Here is an 18773-nt window from a genome sequence, read left to right as displayed (position 1 = left end):
CCCCCCCCCCAAAAAAAAAAAAAGTGAGACTCAAAACGTGTTGGAAGTGCTTAAAGGAGAACCTGATTGTGTTATATAATGAATTCAAAGGGATTGTACAGCAGAGGCGCTTATCCTCTTCATATCCCTCTATTTTGTCCAGGTAGAATATTTTTGCTCTAATAATCAGCACCCTAAAAATACCCAATTTATGTTATTGTATTTTGCAGAGATTCCGAAAAGCTTCCTTCTTCTAAGAAGCCCCTGTCCCCAGTCAGAGATAACATCCAACTAACTCCAGAAGCGGAAGAGGATATATTTAACAAACCCGAATGTGTACGTGTTCAAAGAGCAATATTCCAGTAAATGCAGACTGCTGTGAAACTTTTGCCTGCAAGAGAATCTTATCAATTTGAAGTCCCTGTTTGGGAATGAGGCACTTAACAGCCTGAAGGATTTTTCCTTAGTTCTGTGCCGTTTTAAAAATAGAACACATTTTGTATTATTAACTTCGTATTTGGGTTTTTTTTTTTTTCTTTTTTGCTCAGCTTTTTATATTTTTATAAGAAGCTAGGTGGAAGAATAATCGTTCCTCTCTGACAGGTTTTTGGAAGTTTTAATGTTATTTGGGAAAATCCCTTTGAGTTTATAAAAATCGACTCTAAATATTCCTGTGATGTTGTCAAGTAGAAAGACAGTAAATGGAGAAACCACAGTCCTAGAGGAAATCACTGTATTTCTCCAGGCTTTAAAGTTTTCCACTTGCCTTTCCTGTCCTTCCTTCAGGGATACATTGAAAATAAAGTTGTTGGGGCTGGGCACGGTGGCTCACACCTGTAATCCCAGCACTTTGGGAGGCCGAGGCAGGTGGATCACCTAAGATTGGATCACCTGAGGTCAGGAGTTTGAGACCAGCCTGACCAACATGGTGAAACACCCTGTCTCTACTAAAAATACAAAAATTAGCCAGATGTGGTGGCTGGTGCCTGTAATCCCAGCTACCTGGGAGGTTGAGGCAGGAGAATTGCTAGAACCTGGGAGGCGGAGGTTGCAGGGAGCTGAGATTGCACCACTGCACTCCTGCCTGGGGGACAGGATGAGACTGTGTCTCAAAAAAAAAAAAAAAAAAAAAAAAGAAGAAAATAAAGTTGTAGAGATGGAAGGGGTAATTGGAAGGGTTAAAGATCATTACATGTATGAGACAGTACTCTCTTATCCCTGAAGTGTTTGGTTGGATTATAGGTTGACACTGGAGGAAAATTTTCAGTCTCATATGGAAGGAAGTACTTCTTATATCATTAATATTTTTAAACTTCAAAATAGGCTCAGTTTTAATACATATTTTTTGAAGTGTGGGCTAAAGCTTCCTTAACATATATTTATAACTAGTCTGCTAAACACTAAATCAGATACTAAAGCTGCAAGGTCTGTGACATGTACTCTCTGAAAAGAAATGGGCAGATGCCTGGAAAGAGAACCAGCTACACAAGTGAGGCTCTGAAGTGACAGGAAGTAAGGAATTATAAAAGTCTTTGTGAGACCGGGCGCAGTGACTCACAAAGTGTAATCCCAGCACTTTGGGAGGCCAAGGTGAGTGGATCCTGAGGTCAAGAGATCGAGACCATCCTGGCCAACATGGTGAAACCCTGTCTCCGAAACTACAAAAATTAGCTGGGCATGGTGGTGTGCGCCTGTAGTCCCAGCTACTTGGGAGGCTGAGGCAAGAGAATTGCTTGAAGCCGGGAGGCGGTTGCGGTGAGCTGAGATTGCCCCACTGCACGCCAACCTGGGCGACAGAGTGAGACTCCGTTTCAAAAAAACAAAAACAGTATTTGTGATATACCTGTATTTATATTTTTAAGTGAGACTTGGTAGAGGATTCTAGGAAAATGAGATCAGAATGGAATAAAAACCGAACTAAAGCTATTAAAAAATAAGAGCTAAGAACCAGAAAGGCCCAATCTGGAAAAGTCCTAATCCAAAGAACAAAAGCAGATTTGAATTCTCTAGCATGTTTCCTGTTATAAAACAAATTAGGAATGTGACTCAAACATTGTCTACAAATATTTATGTCTTCACTCACTAAAAATGCTATTTAAGTGACAGAAAAGAAATAAGACATAAATCCATAAGGGTTAGCAGAATGAAAGAAGAGATCAGGCACAGAAACTGATGGATTAGCAGTGAGTGATTTAACGAAGAAATGATCATTGTCAGTGGCAGAAGATAAGAAGAGGTAAAAGTCTGGATAAGCTTGGTAAGTGGAGATGTGCAGATTCCTCTAAAGCCAGAGGTACAGAATAAGGCTGGAAATGGGATTGGTTTGGGAAATCTTTACAAATAGTGTGGGAGGGCCAGGCACGGTGTCTCGAGCCTGTAATCCCAACAGTGCGGGAGGCCAAGGCAGGCGGATCATGAGGTCAGGAGATCGAGACCATCTTGGCCAACATGGTAAAACCTCGTCTCTACTAAAATACAAAAAATTAGCCAAGTATGCTGATGCACCCCTGTAGACCCAGCTACTCGGCTGAGACAGGAATCGCTTGAATCCTGGAGGCAGAGGTTGCAGTGAGCCAAGATAGCACCCGCTGCACTCCAGTCTGGCGACAGAGGGAGACTCATCTTAAAAAAAGAGAAAGTGTGGGCGAAGGGAAAGATGGCAGCAGTGCCATAGTTTTCAGTCTCCAAATCATCATATAATAGCAACTGGATAGCAAAATCAAAAATCCATGAGCAACATTAGTGGGTGAAGATAGCCACAAGACCACAAGCTGGCATTGGCATCAATTCAGGTGACGTAGGGTGAGGAAATAGCATCTAATGGCCTGAGAACAGAGCCTTAGGGTCATCATTGAAACAGCAGGCCAAGGTGAAAACAGCACTCAAGTGGGAGAGGCTTTGCCCATTTCAAAGGTGGGTGAGTTGAAGAGGCCTGTGTTAAGGTCTGAAGGACTGAAGCAAGCTAGCCCCTACGAAGTATTAAAACTGATTCGCCCAGTTCACCAACACTCTTCCAGGACAGGGTTCCCCACAGAAGACAAGCTGCTGGGGTGAAGCTGAATTGAGCAAGAGAAAGATGAACAGAAGATCCAAATACAAGTAGAATAGGGAATAGTCAACCAGAAACTCTCAGCAGAATACTGGTTTTGAACACTTAAGAAGAAACTTAGATCCCATGAATCATGCTTCCTTCTCAAAGTTTAAGAAACGGAATTTTGGGCCGGGCGCGGTGGCTCAAGCCTGTAATCCCAGCACTTTGGGAGGCCAAGGCGGGTGGATCACGAGGTCAAGAGATCGAGACCATCCTGGTCAACACGGTGAAACCCCGTCTCTACTAAAAATACAAAAAATTAGCTGGGCATGGTGGCGCGTGCCTGTAATCCCAGCTACTCAGGAGGCTGAGGCAGGAGAATTGCCTGAACCCAGGAGGCGGAGGTTGCGGTGAGCCGAGATCGCGCCATTGCACTCCAGCCTGGGTAACGAGCGAAACTCCATCCCCCCCAAAAAAAAGAAACGGAATTTTACTTAAAAATAAACTAAGGAGGCTGGGTGTGGTGCCTCACGCCTGTAATCCAAGCACTTTGGAGGCCAAGGTGGGCGGATCACCTGAGGTCGGGCGTTCAAGACCAGCCTGACCAACATGGTGAAACCCCACCTTTAAAAAAATAAATAAATAAAAATAAAAAACTAAGGAAAGTTTTTTAGATCAATTTCATATGAAATTATTTTAATGAAAAGGAAGAGCAGAGATAAGATTTCTGGACAACGAATATCTATCAGAAAGGTCCACAGAGCAGAGGAAACTAGTTCATTTAAAATGTGCTAAAAGGTATTAGAAAAATGATACAAAATATGAAAATTTAGGATTAGAAAAATCAGAAATAAGCTCAGGAAAAGATTGGAAATAAAAACATTAGAGAGATGCAATATAAACACTACGGATAATGTGTTTAAAAAGTGGTAAAAATAAAAAAGGAATTAAAACAATTTTTGTTTAATTGGAAAAGGACAAAGTAGACCCAACATACAGATAATAGGAATCTGAAACAACAACAAAACCTATAATTTTAGAAAATGTTTTATTTTAGATACGTGAAACAATATTTTAAAGGCGGACTCTGGTACCTAAGCAGCAGCTAACATCAAGACATAGATAACGTAATACTTTAAAATAAGTGAACTTTTTGGCTAGGCAAAACCAGGTGAAATGTAAGATGACAATCAGGCTTTTTTCATGATTATACTTTATGGCCGAAGAAAATGGAGTGACCATTTATTTATGGGATATTTTAAATCATCCTGTTTTCTTGAGAATCAGGTTTCTTTTTTTTTTTTTTTCCCCAAGATGGACTCTCACTCTGTCACTCAGGCTGGAGTGCAGTGACGCAACCTCAGCTCACTGCAACCTCCGCCTTCCAGGTTCAAGCAATTTCTCCTGCCTCAGCCTCCCAAATAGCTGGGATTACAGGTGTGCTCCCCCATGCCCAGCTGATTTTTGTATTTTTAGTGGAGATGGGGTTTCATCATGTTGGCCAGGCTGGCCTTTTAACCTCAGGTAAGCCACCAGCCTCAGCTTCCCAAGAGTGCTGGGATTACAGGCATAAGCCACGGCACCCAGCCTAGAACCGGGGTTCTTAATGTGAGAAAAAGGAGTTAGGGAATACAGTACATGTAATTTTTTGGAAAAAAAAAAAGAAAAAATCCTGATGGCTATGTTTGAATTGGACTTAGTAACTCATGAATGTATATTGAATACATGTAGGTATGTGTGAATGTACACATTCATGAATTTGTACCAGTATGTCTAATACAAATTCATAACAGGATATTTAGCACATCAGCTTGTGGTTTTAAAGTTCCATTTTATTTTCCATTAAAATGAGAATTTGAGGGACAGTAGTCTGTGGCAGGAAATGTAAATGATAAGCCTAAGACATCTTGTCAAAACAAATAGAGGGGCTGAGTGCAGGATCTCATGCCTGTAATCCCAAGACTTTGTGAGGCCAAGGTGGGTTGATCACCTGCAGTCAGGAATTTGAGACCAGCCTGGACAACATAGTGAAACCCTGTCTCTACTAAAAATACAAAATTAGCTTGGCGTGGTGGTGCATGCCTGTAATTCCAGCTACCTGGGAGGCTGAGGCAGGAGACTCACCTGAACCCAGGAGGCAGAGGTTGTAGTGAGCCGAGATTGTGCCATTGCACTTCAGCCTGGGCAACAAGAGCAAAACTCCATCTCAAAAAAATAAAAAATAAAATAAAGGTCAACAAAGGCTGCTAGGTAATTTCAGAAAGATTCAAGAGCCAGCTTAAAGGGGCCCCTGCTGTGCAAATGTGGGAAACTTTGGTCTTCAAAGAAGATGATTGCAATTCATTAAAACCCATCATACACATTAAGAATATTTAGTCACCTTGGAGGATGATGGAGTATTCATTGCCTTGAAAACTTGAAAATAAAGCAAAAGTGCTAAGTTTGTGATAATTGGAAAAAAAGAAAAGAAAGCAAAAGAACATTTTTTCTGTCTTTAGGAACAGTACAACTGGATAACCAAAGGGCAGATGAAGGAAATATCTCTTTATAGTGTTCTAATAATTAAGAAAAGATCATATTATTTTGCAATACCCAGTGGATCCATACATTTGGGTTTTGTGCATCACTTGCTAGTAACATCAGAAAAAGGCCAGGCACAGTGGCTCACACCTCTAATCCTACCATTTTGTGAGGTCAAGCTGGGAGGATTGCTTGAGCTCAGGAGTTCGAGACCAGGCTGGGTAGCATACTGAGATCTCATCTTTACACGCACACACACACAAATTGTTTTAATTAGCCAAGTGTCGTGGCATGTGCTTGTAATCCCAGCTACTCCTGTGGCCGAGGTGGGAGGATCACTGAAGCCCAGTACACTGAGGCTGCTGTGAGCTGCGATTGTGCCACTGCCCTCCAGCCTGGATGACAGAGAAAGACCCTGAAAAAAAAAAGGGAAGGAAAGGAAAGAAAAGGAAAAGAAAGGCAAGGAAGGAAGGAAAAGAAAGAAAAAAGAAAGAGAAAAAGAAAGAAGAGAAAAGACAATCTTTGTTTGTGCTACTGCCCTCCAGCCTGGATGACAGAGAAAGACCCTGAAAAAAAAGAAGGGAAAGGAAAGAAAGAAAAAAGGGAGAGAGAGAAAGAAAAAGAAAGGAAAAAGAAAAGGAAAGGAAGAGAAAGGAAAAGAAAAAGAAAGATTGAGACCATCCTGGCTAACGGTAAAACCCGATCTCTACTACTAACCCCATCTCTACTAAAAATACCACACACACACATATACACACACACACAAATATAATTAGTTGGGCGTGGTGGTGTGCGCCTGTAGTCCCAGCTACTTGGGAGGCTGAGGCATGAGAATCGTTTGAACCCAAAAATGGGAGGTTGCAGTGAGCTGAGATGGCACTCCAGCCTGGGTGACAGAGTGAGACTCCATCTCAAAAACAAAAACCTACAGCTAGGAATCAGAAGACTTGGTCTGAAATTATGACTTGCCTAAAACTCCAAGTGACCTTTGGAAAGCCACTGTAGCTTTATTGTCTTTTTTCTCACAGGACAAACATGAGTGATTGATCTCTAACTCTAAAATTGGCATTACAGTGTTCTGTGAATGAAAACACACAGTAAATCCTTTGATCCAGGAGTAACTATCTAAAAACTACTCCAAAAGCTCCACAAGAGGGCAGCTCCTCCATGCTTTAACGCCCTCAGCGATGCCTTCCAGGCGTCTGTGAGGTTATTATAAAACCACGTTTTTATACAATGTTTTATTTTTATTTATTTTAACTATGCAAATAGCACACAAATATATTCCCACATAAAAAGTCCAACACTACGGGTCAATTTCAAGTCTCTTGATTAGTACCCCTAATCCTAATTTCCTCCATTACCAGGTTGTTTTCTGAGAGTTTTTGAAAACACAACTTGTGCAACTAATTTTTTCAAGCTGCATATAATTTGAGCACCTTTTTTATATATAATTTTTTCAATCTGCATATAATTTCAACATCATTATTGATATCTATGTATTTTCTATAAATACCTAGATATTAATATATTTATCTTTTTAAAAAATGCATGTGTCATACTTATTTCTTAATGACATTTAGATTATCTTTTTTTCAGTATTCAAACAATGTTGCATTGAATATTTCAGTACTGTATTTTGAAAAAAGTGAAGAGCCTCACAAGTCTTCATGGTAATTAAGATTTAATTTAGGCCGGGCATGGTGGCTCACGCCTGTAATCCAAGCACTTTGGAGGCCAAGGAAGGCGGATCACCTGAGGTTGGGAGTTCAAGACCAGCCTGACCAACATGGTGAGACCCCGTCTTTTTAAAAAAAAAAAAAAAAAAAAAAAGATTTAATTTAATTAATTTTTTCAATCTTTATTATTTTTTTTGGTGTCTCACTCTGTTACCCAGGCTGGATTGCAGTGGTACACTCTCGCTCACCACAACCTCTGCCTCCCAGGTTCAAGCAATTATCCTGCCTCAGCCTCCTGAGTAGCTGGGACTACAGATGCATGCCACCACACCTAGCTAATTTTTTGTATTTTTAGTACAGAAGGGATTTTGCTCTGTCGACCAAGCTGGTCTTAGACTCCTGACCTCAAGTGATCCACCCACCTCGGCCTCCTGATGCTGGGATTACAGGTGTGAGCCACCATGCCTGGTGGTAATTAAGATTGTAAAGCTAATTTATTAAACCAAAGGAGGAATGTTTTAATAATTTTACTAGTCAGAAAAAAATATATAAAGTCAATTCATAGAAAGGGGACTGAAAGAGGGAAAAATGCTTGGCAGTCTTCCTTGGAAGCATTAGGTTACTCCATTCCATGATGTAAATAATTTAATTCTGGGATACCATTTCCTGTCAGGGCATTTTACTAGGTATGCTTTAACTTAGATCAGATTAGACACAAGTAGCAAATGGTCCAGTTAATGCAGAGAACAGAAACCAGAAAGGAATGATCCAGTGTTGCCACGCAGGAAGGGTAGGTGCTGTGTCCTGGTTACTGTGGAAAGGAAATGTTTGCAGGTAATGAGCCAGAGCCAGTCAGATTTCATGTGTATCAGAAAAGTTAAACAGGCTGGGCACAGTGGCTCATGCCTGTAATCCCAGGACTCCGGGAGGTCAAAACAGGCAGATCACCTGAGGTTGGGAGTTCCAGACCAGCCTGACCAACATGGAGAAACCCTGTCTCTTCAAAAAATACAAAATTAGCCAGGCATGGTGGCACATAAGCCCTGTAATCCCAGCCACTCAGGAGGCAGAGGCAGGAGAATCTCTTGAACCCAGGAGGCAGAGGTTGCGGTGAGTCAAGATCACGCCACTGCACTCCAGCCCGGGCAACAAAAGCAAAATTCCATCTCAAAAAAAAAAAAAGAAAAAGAAAAGAAAAGTTAAACATAAACATGCCTGACAATATTAATGTAAAATACAGTCAGCCTTCCACATTCTTATTATTCAAAATAAAATTTTTATCTATAGCAAATGTTCCTCAAGAACATTTGGATTTTTTTCAGAATCCAAATGTTGAATGTCCCATTCAAGCTGTCAGGTTCCAAATCCTATGTTTCCTGAAGAAACATGGCTGGAGTCTGGCTGGGAAGATTCCCAAAGTGCTGACCTTCAGGGCACGTTGCTGACTGGTGCTGCCTTCTTTTTCCAGCCTTGAAGATTCTCAAAGTGGAGGTGTCTTAGCAGCTGCAGAGCTAATGGCCAGATTTCTTAGGAGTACATTACAATACATGCAAGAGGGGCAGAAAGCAAGAATTTGCTCAGGATCTTAGAACTCCATTTGTGTCTGCTGCCTTCTCCAATCCAGTTTCCAAATTGTTTTCCAGACTTGTGTTAGTTATTGGTGTCAGAACATCTTTTTTCATCCCCTTGGATAAGACACAAACACCTGCAAAGCTGACTCATGAAGGGAGACAAGGCACTCTGACAGTGGACTGTGGGAGCTGTGAGGTAGGACCTTAAATGGTTTTGGTTTTTTGAATCTCAAACCCTGACCTCAAGTGCCCAGGATGGAGTGCAGTGGCGCGATCTTGCCTGACTGCAACCTCCACCTACGGGGTTCAAGCGATTCTCCTGCCTCAGCCTTTCATGTAGCTGGGATTACAGGCCCGTACCACCATGCCCAGCTAATTTTTGTATTTTTAGTAGAGACGAGGTTTTGCCATGTTGGCCAGGTTGGTCTCAAACTCCTGACCTCAAGTGATCCACCCACTTCAGCCTCCCAAAGTGCTGGGATTACAGGCATGAGCCACTGTGCCCCGCCAGTAGGACCTCAAATTATCTCCCTGATACTTGAGAGGAGCTGGAGGCAGCCTGTTTGCCTTCACTCCGGGATGCCATGGCTTGATTTCTAAAAGGACAATCTATGATGGCATTTGGTGAATAGGAAAGAGTCTCGAATTTGGAGGGATAGACGGTACATTCTCTGTTTTGATCTGTGACAATCCATACAGTGGAGGCAACAGGGGGCGTCTGGGCGTGTAAGAGCTTCTGGGAGGAGAAGACTACTTAGAGGGATGCCTCAGAAAATATTTTCCCCAAGACTGCAAGATTTCCCACCAGCAAGTTTTTTGTTCAAATTTCAAGAAGGGGGCTGGGTACAGTAGCTCACACCTGTAATCTCAGCACTTTGGAGGCCAAGGTGGGCAGATCACCTGAGATCAGGAGTTCGAGACCAGCCTGGCCAACATGGTGAAACCCTGTCTCTACTAAAAATACAAAAATTAGCCGGGTGTGGTGGCAGGAGCCTGTAATCCCAGCTACCTGGGAGGCTGAGGCAGGAGAATCGCTTAAACCCGGGAGGCAAAGGTTGCAGTGAGCTGAGATCGCGCCATTGCACTCCAGCCTGGGTAATAGAGCGAGACTTAGTCTCAAAAAAAAAAAAAAATTCAAGAACGTTCAAGAATGGAGCATATGAGTTTATAATGAAATGAACATGGTTAAATCCAGCAGCTATGCATGTTATGTTGCTTCTCTGAGTTTCGGTTCCCTTTTTTAGAAGAAATAATTGAGGCCAGGCATGGTGGCTCACGCCTGTAATCCCAGCACTTTGGGAGGCCAAGGTGGGTGGATCACTTGAGGTCAGGAGTTCGAGACCAGCCTGGCCAACATGGTGAAACCCCATCTTTAAAATAAAAAAAAAGAAAAAGGAAAAAAAAGAAATAATTGAGAAAATATATGTGGCTAACACAGTGTCAAACATTCTTAGTAAGTATCCTTCCTTCCTCTTCCTATGGAAGTTTATAATGCGGAAGAAGTTGATGTCTCACCCAGCCTTGTCTCGTTCATAGATGCTGTGGAGCTGCTCTGATTCTTCGGCCCTTCATCAACAATATGGTGAAAACAGTAATTCACACTTGTTGAGTGGTAGGTGCCAGGCACTGTTTCTTCTTCTTCTTCTTTTTTTTGAGACGGAGTCTCACTCTCACCAGGCTGGAGTGCTAGAGTGCAGTGGTGCAGTTCAGCTCACTGCAACCTCTGGCTTCCCAGTTCAAGTGATTCTCCTCCCTCAGCCTCCCGAGTAGCTGGGACTACAGGCGAGCACCACCATGCCTAGCTAATTTTTGTATTTTTAGAAGAGACAGGGTTTCATCATGTTGGCCAGGATGGTCTCAATTTCTTGCCCTTGTGATCTACTCCCCTTGGCCTCCCAAAGTGCTGGGATTACAGGCGTGAGCCACGACACCTCGCTTATGCCAGCTAATTTTTTTTTTAAATGCTTTTGTTGAGATGGAGTCTCACTGTGTTTCCCCAGCTGGTCTCAATCTCCTGGCCTCAAGCAATCCTCTTGCTTCAGCCTCTGAAAGTGCTGGGATTATAGGTGTGAGCCAATGTGCCTAGACTGATCCTGTTTATTCTCAGAACAGGGATGGGTGTGAATCCCTGAGGGACCACTGTGCTCCTGGATCTGGGGCAAGGAAGTGGTCAGCGTCAACAGCAGCATCTTTTTCTAGACAAGAAGCTAAGTACTAACACCATCCTGCATAGACGACGTGTAATAGGATGGAATATCCTGGTCTGGGAACAAGGAGAACTGGGTCTGTCTAAGCATCTGTTTGGTCTTAGGCAAGTCGGTTAATTTCTATGGACCTCAGTTTCATCATCTATTAAACGCCAAAATCTTAGTTATGATAATGGCCCTACCCATATTCCTGGGACTGCAGAAATATGACAAAATATGTTGGAAAACTGCAGAGTACAATGATGTTTTGATAACACACCAGGACTTTATTATAATTTTTTTTTGAGATGGAGTCTTGCTGTATTGCCCCAGCTGGAGTGCAATGGTGCAATCTTGGCTCACTGCAATGTTCACCTCCTGGGTTCAAGTGATTCTCCTGCCTCAGCCTCCAGAGTAGCTGGGATTACAGGCGCCCACCACCATGTCTGGCTAACTTTTGTATTTTTTAGTAAAGATGGGGTTTCACCTGGTTGGCCAGACTGGTCTCAAACTGCTGACCCTAGGTGATCCTCCCACCTTGGCCTCCCAAAGTGCTGGGATTATAGGCATGAGCCACTGTGCCGTGCCCACACCAGGATTTTAACGCTAGCTTCACCTCTGTATATCTGGGCAAATTACTCAACCTTTCTATTTCTCATTGTGAAAAATAGCAACATATTTCAGGGTAAGGCGACCCAATCTTCTATCTGCTTCATAACTGTGGTATTAAAATGTCCTCACTAGAGAATCCCTTGAACCCAAGAGGCGAAGGTTGCAGTAAGCTGAGATCCTGCCACTGAACTTCTGCCTGGGTGACAGAGTGAGACTCTGTCTTAAAAAAAAAAGTCCTCACTTGAGACTAATTCTATCCAGAGCTCCTGAGCTAAGGCCTATGAGACCATAGTCTATGAAGACCAATATTACAGTACTACATTGTAAACCTTAATTTCTTTGGCAAAGATAAATTATTAACTAATAGTGAGCAAAGTGACTTTCTCTGACCAATATACAGATGGCGATTCCATTTTCAACCTCAGAACGGACCTGGTGCTGCTCAGGGAGTGGGAGGAGGGAGAGGGGAGGGAGAGGAGAGGCCCGATGTCACTCAGCCCTACAGAAGGGCCTCCTTCAGACTCCCGCAGGCCGTTTGGAAGTAGTTGGAAGAATGAGTTAGGTCCTGGGTGCAGGACTTTTTTTCTCTTTTTTAAGTCAGACACAGAGACAGCTGTTGAGTAAAAGGCTGCCTCCACTGAAAATCCCAAGCCTCAGACCTTTCAAGCAGAGGAAGAGCTTAGTAAAGTTCTAGAGGCTCCTTTCTGGCTTACTAGGGGAGAAAAAGAAAAGAGGCTATGGCTTTCTTTGCCGTTTGCTTATTTTATTTTATTTTATTTTTTTGAGACAGAGTCTTGCGCAGTCGCCAGGCTGGAGTGCAGTGGTGAAGCCTCAGCTCACTGCAACCTCCGCCTCCCGGGTTCAAGCGATTCTCCTGCCTCAGTTTCCAAGTAGCTGGGACTACAGGCATGTGCCACCACGGCAGGCTAACTTTTGTGTTTTTTAGTAGAGACGGGGTTTTACCATGTTGGCCAGGATGGTCTCGATCTCTTAACCTCATGATCCGCCCACCTCGGCCTCCCGAAGTGCTGGGATTATAGGCGTGAGCCACCGCGCCCGGCCCTTTTGCTTATTCTTTTATACTTGAAATAGTCACAGCAAGCAGACAAGAGGAAGTTGCTGGAATCTGGGCAAAGTTCCCAAACAAGATCCCAGCGAGACACTATTGCACCTCTGTTAGCTGGAGCCCTGATCCTTCTCTTCGAAAAAGCAAAAAGCAACCAATGGCCTTCTCTCTTTTCTAAGCTCCTAAGACACATAGAATTCTGAGTTACATTCTTAGGCCCTTGTTTCAGAAGAAATTTATACTGAAATTCTTTTTTTTTTTTGAGACGGAGGCTCACTCTGTCACCCAGGCTGGAGTGCAACAGTGTGGTCTCAGCTCACTGCCTACTCCGCCTCCTGGGTTCAAGTGATTCTCCTGCCTCAGCCTCCTGAGTACCTGGGACTACAGGTGCGTGCCACCATGCCTCGCTAATTTTTGTATTTTTAGTAGACATGAGGTTTCACTATGTTGATCAGATTGGTCTAGATCTCCTGACCTCTTGATCCGCCTGCCTCAGCCTCCCAAAGTGATGGGATTACAGGCGTGAGCCACCTCGCCTAGCCTGTGCTGAAATTTTTGACAGGTGATAGTGGAGTGCTACCCCCAGAGAGATGTTCCTGGTTTCACAGGAGCTAAGCATGGTCCAGTTCCTCAGCACATTCGGTTGGTGACACAGTGTATGTGTACATGTGCTATAAGTACCCGGGCCTTTGGGAAGGATGGGATCTGGCAGAGAAAGAATGAGAAGAATTTATGTTTTACCTTTCCCTTCAATTGTGCCTTTAAAGAAGACGATCTCATAAATAACCTATCTTAAACAATCGGGAAATATCTCACTAGGAAGCCTAAAGAAAGTGGACTCACACCTATAATCCCAGCACTTTGGGAGGCTGAGGTGGGCGGATTACCTGAGGTCAGAAGCTCAAGATCAGCCTGACCAACATGGTGAAACCCCATCTCTATGATAAATACAAAAATTAGCCAGGTGTGGTGGTGCTCACCTGTAGTCCCAGCTACTGGGGAGGCTGAAGCAGGAGAATCACCTGAACCTGGTAGGTGGAGGCTGTAGTGAGCCGAGATCGCGCCACTGCACTCCACTCTGGGCAACAGAGTGAGGCTCTGTCTCAGAAAAATAAATAAATAAATAAATAAATAAATAAGCCAAGTGTGGTGGTGGGTGCCTGTAATCCCAGTTACTAGGGAGCCTGAGGCAAGATATCGCTTGAATCCCAGAAGTGGAGGTCGCAGTGAGCAGAGATTGCACCACTGTACTCCAGCCTGGGGGATGAGCAAAACTCCGTCTCAAACAAAAACAAAACAAAAAAGCCAAAAAACCCACAATATGTATTTATAGTGGAGGGTGCTGTGGTTTCATTTCCATTTTAGAAAGATCGCTCTGCCTCAGAAAGAAAGCCATTGGAAGTTTTTCACTTCTTTTTTAGAAAGATCACTGTCTGCACATTACTGAGATGTTATATGAAAATATGGAAATAGGTCATTGAAAGGTCTTAAGGAAGAGAGTGACAAAATTGGGTTTGCATTCTAGAGCTATGATGTTCTGATGTTCTAGAAGATGCTTAAGAGAGCATGAAAAGATTAGGAGCTGAGGAGCTGGAGGAGCTGAGGAGTGAGATGAGACTCCAAGCCTCAGGAGCTCTGGGATTCATGAAGAGATTCAAGAGATCGAGACCATCCTGGCCAACATGGTGAAACCCCATCTCTACTAAAAATACAAAACTTAGCCTGTGTGGTGGCAGGTGCCTATAATCCTAGCTACTTAGGAGGTTGAGGCACAAGAATTGCTTGGACCCGATAGGCAAAGTTTGCAGTGAGCGGAGACAATGCTACTGCACTCCAGCCTAGGTGACAGAGTGAGACTCCAAAAAAGAAAAAAAGGCAGATAGAAAGCGAGAAAGCCAGAAAGCAGTCAAGAAAGAAAAAGGAATGAGGCAGGTGCCGTGGCTTACACCAGGAATCCCACCACTTTGGGAAGCCACGGTGGGAGGATCACTAGAGCCCAGGAGCTCAGGAGCAGCTTTGGCGACATAGCGAGGCCCCATTTCTAAGTAAAGAAATGATTAAATAAAGGAATGAAATATTCTTTCTTGTTATCATCTGTGTATGGGAGTATTACAGATCTGCAAAGAAGTGAGAAAATCTATATGGGTCTTCTCTGGAACCTGATATACCTGGTGTTTTTTTGTTTTTGTTTTTGCTTTTTTTTGAGACGGAGTTACACTATGTTGGCTAGGCTGGTCTTGAACTCCCAACCTCAGGTGACCTGCTTGCCTCGGCCTCCCAAGGTGCTGGGATTAAAGGCGTGAGCCACAACTCCTGGCATACCTGGTGTTTTAAGTGGAAATAAAATGGCATAAGTGTATATATTAATGTTCTCATTTTTATAATAAACAAAGGCTGAAATGTATGCACGTATTTTTGCATGAACATTTGGAAAAATCTGGAGATACACAGCCAAGTGTTGTGCATGGCTGTGGCAAGGGGTTTGGGAAGCCAAACACTGGTTTAAATGGGAAAAAGAGAATGTAATCAGTCAATGGATTTCCAGTGTTTTTCCCACAGTTTCAGAGAGCAAAAGAAGTATCCTGGTTCTCTTCACAATATAATTCTAAGGTACTAATTGTGTAATCTGCAAGCAGTCTTCTGGTTATAAAGTCGTTTCCCACATAAATAGGTCTGTAGGGAGAGAATGTTCTGATCACATTGATGACTTGCTTGCTTTTATTGATGTAGTGTTTCATGTTGTGGTTTTGACATTGGCCTGTTGAGAGCTCCAAAGGCAAAGGCATGAGTCCATCAATGAATAATGGAAGATGAAATAAAATGCCATATGTACAAGTGCCTAGCAGGGAACTGGAAAATGTGAGATGCTCCGTGGTGTTGATTTATTTTATTTTATTTTTTGAGATGGAGTTTCATTCTTGTTGCCCAGACTGGACTGCAATGGTGTGACCTCAGCTCACCACAACCTCTGCCTCTGGGATTCAAGCAGTTGTCCTGCCTCAGCCTCCCAAGTAGCTGGGATCACAGGCATGTGCCGTCACGCCCGGCTAATTTTGTATTTTTAGTAGAGATGGAGTTTCTCCGTGTTGGTCAGGCTGATCTTGAACTCCTGACCTCAGGTGATCTGCCTGCCTCAGCTTTCCAAAGTGCAGGGATTACAGGTATGAGCCTCCTCGCCTGGCTCCGTGGTGTTAACTCTGTCCACCTCTCCTCTCTTACATATCAAAGGTTTCTGCCCTCTTGGAGACTGTTAAGTTTTCTGGTTGTCCTGTTTTCCCAGCCCCCATTTCTCCTTCCTGTTTTCTTTTGTATTAGTTGAATATCATGTATAATTCCATTTCAATTTATTTATTGACTTTTTAGCTACCTCTTCACATTATTCTTATTTATTTTTTAGTGATTGCTAAAGGAATTAAAATATACATCCTTTACATCCTTAGTCTCTCAGAGTCTATTTGGGGCTTTTTAAAATTTATTTAATTTAATTTAATTTTTTTTTCTTCTTCTTTTTTATTTTTATTTTTATTTTTTTTAAAGATGGGGTTTCACCATGATGGCCAGGCTGGTCTCGAACTCCTGACCTCAGGTGATCCATCCACCTCAGCCTCCCAAAGTGCTAGGATTACAGGCATGAGCCACCACGCCCGGCCTTAATTTTTTTTTTGAGACGGAGTCTCCCTCTGTCACCCAGGCTAGAGTGTAATGGTGTGATCTCAGCTCACTGCAACCTCCGCCTCCCAGGTTCAAGCAATTCTCCTGCCTCGGCCTCCCAAGTAGCTGGGATTACAGGCGCCCGCCACCACACCCAGCTAATTTTTTTATTTTTAGTAGAGACGGGGTTTCACTCTGTTGCCCAGGCTCGTCTGGATCTCTTGACCTCGTGATCCGCCCACCTTGGCCTCCCAAAGTGATGGGATTACAGGCATGAGCCACCGCGCCCAGCCTGGGGTTAAATTTTCAGGGCTTGCAAGGGAGGGAAGGTGGGTTTGGGGGAAAGCGAGAACTCCAGGGTAAAGCCCTGTGTAAGGCCTGACCCACTGCTTTAACGGACTCTGCTGTCCTGACTAAGGCAGAAAGACCTGCAGGAACAGGGGGTGGGAAGACTACATTCCAGAGGGAAAACCAGCAGTTTCTTGTTGGACCTCCTAGGTTTAATATCTGTGCAACATCCAGGCGAGGCTGCCATGTAAGCCACTGAATTTAAGAGTATGGAGCTTAGGGCAAGCTCTTCTTCCAGGTAGTGTGGGAAGGAGCATCTTCCTCTGTCAGCTGAGCCCGACCTGTCCTCCAGCATTACCCGGACACGTGTACTGCAGCCGATGACAGTCAAACACAGTTCCCAGTGACCTTCTGCACATGGGGCTGCCTCTGTAGGAGGCGTGATATTGCACTCCTGTGCACAGACTTTACCCATGCAGTGCAGCTCACGTAGCACCCTCCCACCTAGGCAGAGGTACGGACTAAATTGTGTAGGGAGTGTGGACATAGTTTGGGGATGATGGCTGAGTGCTAGTGTAAGAATCCAAGAAACAGCTGAGTGTGGTGGCTCACACCTGTAATCCCAGCACTTTGGGAGGCTGAGGCGGGTGGATCATGAGGTCAGGAGTTCAAGACCAGCTTGGCCAAGATGGTGAAACTCCGTCTCTACCAAAACTACAAAAATGAGTCAGGTGTGGTGGGGGGCACCTGTAGTCCCAGCTACCTGGGAGGCTGAGGCAGAGAATTGTTTGAATCTGGGACGGGGAGGTTGCAGTGAGCTGAGATTGCGCCACTGCACTCCTGCCTGGTGACAGAGGGAGACTCTGTCTCAAAAGAAAAAAGAAAAAGAAAAAGAAAAAGTATTAGCTATGGTTATTTAACGCAAGCTGCTCTTGAATTCCTAGTCTCAAGCAACCCATCCCGCCTCAGCTTCCTGAGTAGCTGGGATTATAAGCGTGAGCCACCAGGTGCTCATTCCTATGCCTCTTTTTTTTTTTTTTTTTTTTTTTTTTTTTGAGAAGAGTCTCACTCTGTCACCCAGGCTGGGCTGCACTGATATGATATGGTCTCACTGCAACCTCCACCTCCCAAGTTCAAGCCATTCTCTTGCCTCAGCCTCCTGAGTTGCTGGGATTACAGCTTGGGCCACCATGGTCGGCTAATTTTTGTATTTTTTTTTTTTTAGTAGAAACAAGGTTTTACCGGTTGGCCAGGCTGGTCTCGAACTCCCAACCTCAAATGATCCCCCTGCCTCAGCCTCCCAAAGTGCTGGGATTACAGGCGTGAGCCACCACTCCCAGCCCCTTTCCTACTCTTAACCTGGGTATTATCATGCTGGGATCTGGGCTCAGGCTCTTAAAATTCTTATCTCAATCAGACAGTCAGAGAAGGTAGAAGAACATCGGGACAGGCTGGAGAAAGAGCAGGCAGCCAGACTTGGAAAGTTCCCAGAGTTTCCAGCCTCACTCTCTCTGGAGTCACTGCAGCCATCTAGAAAGTTCCAACTGGTAACAGGAACCCAGAACTTTCTCCATGAGTAAACTACAGTGGACCAGGTGGTGCCTACCCAGCATTTGAAGGTCTGGACATGGGCCAGCTGTGGATTGTTTGTCAGTAAACATGCAAAAGCCCAAACTTTAAAGCCCAAGCTTTAAAGCTCTGAATGAGAGTATCTGAATCTTCTGAAAAGCCAACATGGAGGGTAGGGGGTTAGACATCCATGTGGAAAGAAAAGTGGCTGGAAAACTAAATGAGTCTCTTTGATGTGAATGCTAACCAAAAAGATCCTGAATCAGTCACCCCAGAGGAAAGAACTGCCCAGACCTTGAAAGCAACAAAACCACAGAAAGGAAAGCACATTCCTCCAAACTCCTGGTGCTGCCATGGCAACTGGAGGGCTGAATGAGGTCATCCCAAAGCAGGGCAAGTGCTCCAGGTGGACCCCGGGAGCAGAGGCTCAAACCACCAGGAGGGAACGAAAACCAGGGCAGGGAAAAGGATGGAATTTCTGGTAACAGAATAAAATTATTCACAGCTGTTAAGCTACAGCCACAACATTTTAGCAGACCTTCTGGCTGGAAAAGTAGGAAACAGGCACTGAATTTTTTTCACTGTTGTATGTGTCTTTCATCAGTGGATATTAAAACACTT

At 43.9% G+C, this 18773-nt stretch overlaps 1 protein-coding gene across 5 annotated transcripts in view; it reads left to right on the top strand.

The window, feature by feature from the left end:
• The window catches only part of EXO1 (exonuclease 1), a 39366-nt gene extending 38791 nt beyond the window's left edge, over positions 1-575 (top strand). For all 5 annotated transcript variants that reach the window (XM_032242226.1, XM_032242227.1, XM_032242223.1 and 2 more), the window contains one exon: positions 210-575. In XM_032242226.1, coding sequence (XP_032098117.1) covers positions 210-345 — 136 coding nt within the window. In that variant the 3' untranslated portion in view covers positions 346-575. The remainder of the gene's footprint in view (positions 1-209) is intronic.
• The last annotated feature ends 18198 nt before the right edge of the window (positions 576-18773 follow it).

This window comes from Sapajus apella, unplaced genomic scaffold (genome assembly GCF_009761245.1).
Source record: "Sapajus apella isolate SASKATOON/1434 unplaced genomic scaffold, GSC_monkey_1.0 scaffold49, whole genome shotgun sequence".
In the NCBI taxonomy this organism is placed as follows: Eukaryota; Metazoa; Chordata; class Mammalia; order Primates; family Cebidae; genus Sapajus; species Sapajus apella.
The sequence above is the reverse complement of the archived record's forward strand: the minus strand, read 5'-3'. Positions and strand labels throughout refer to the sequence as shown.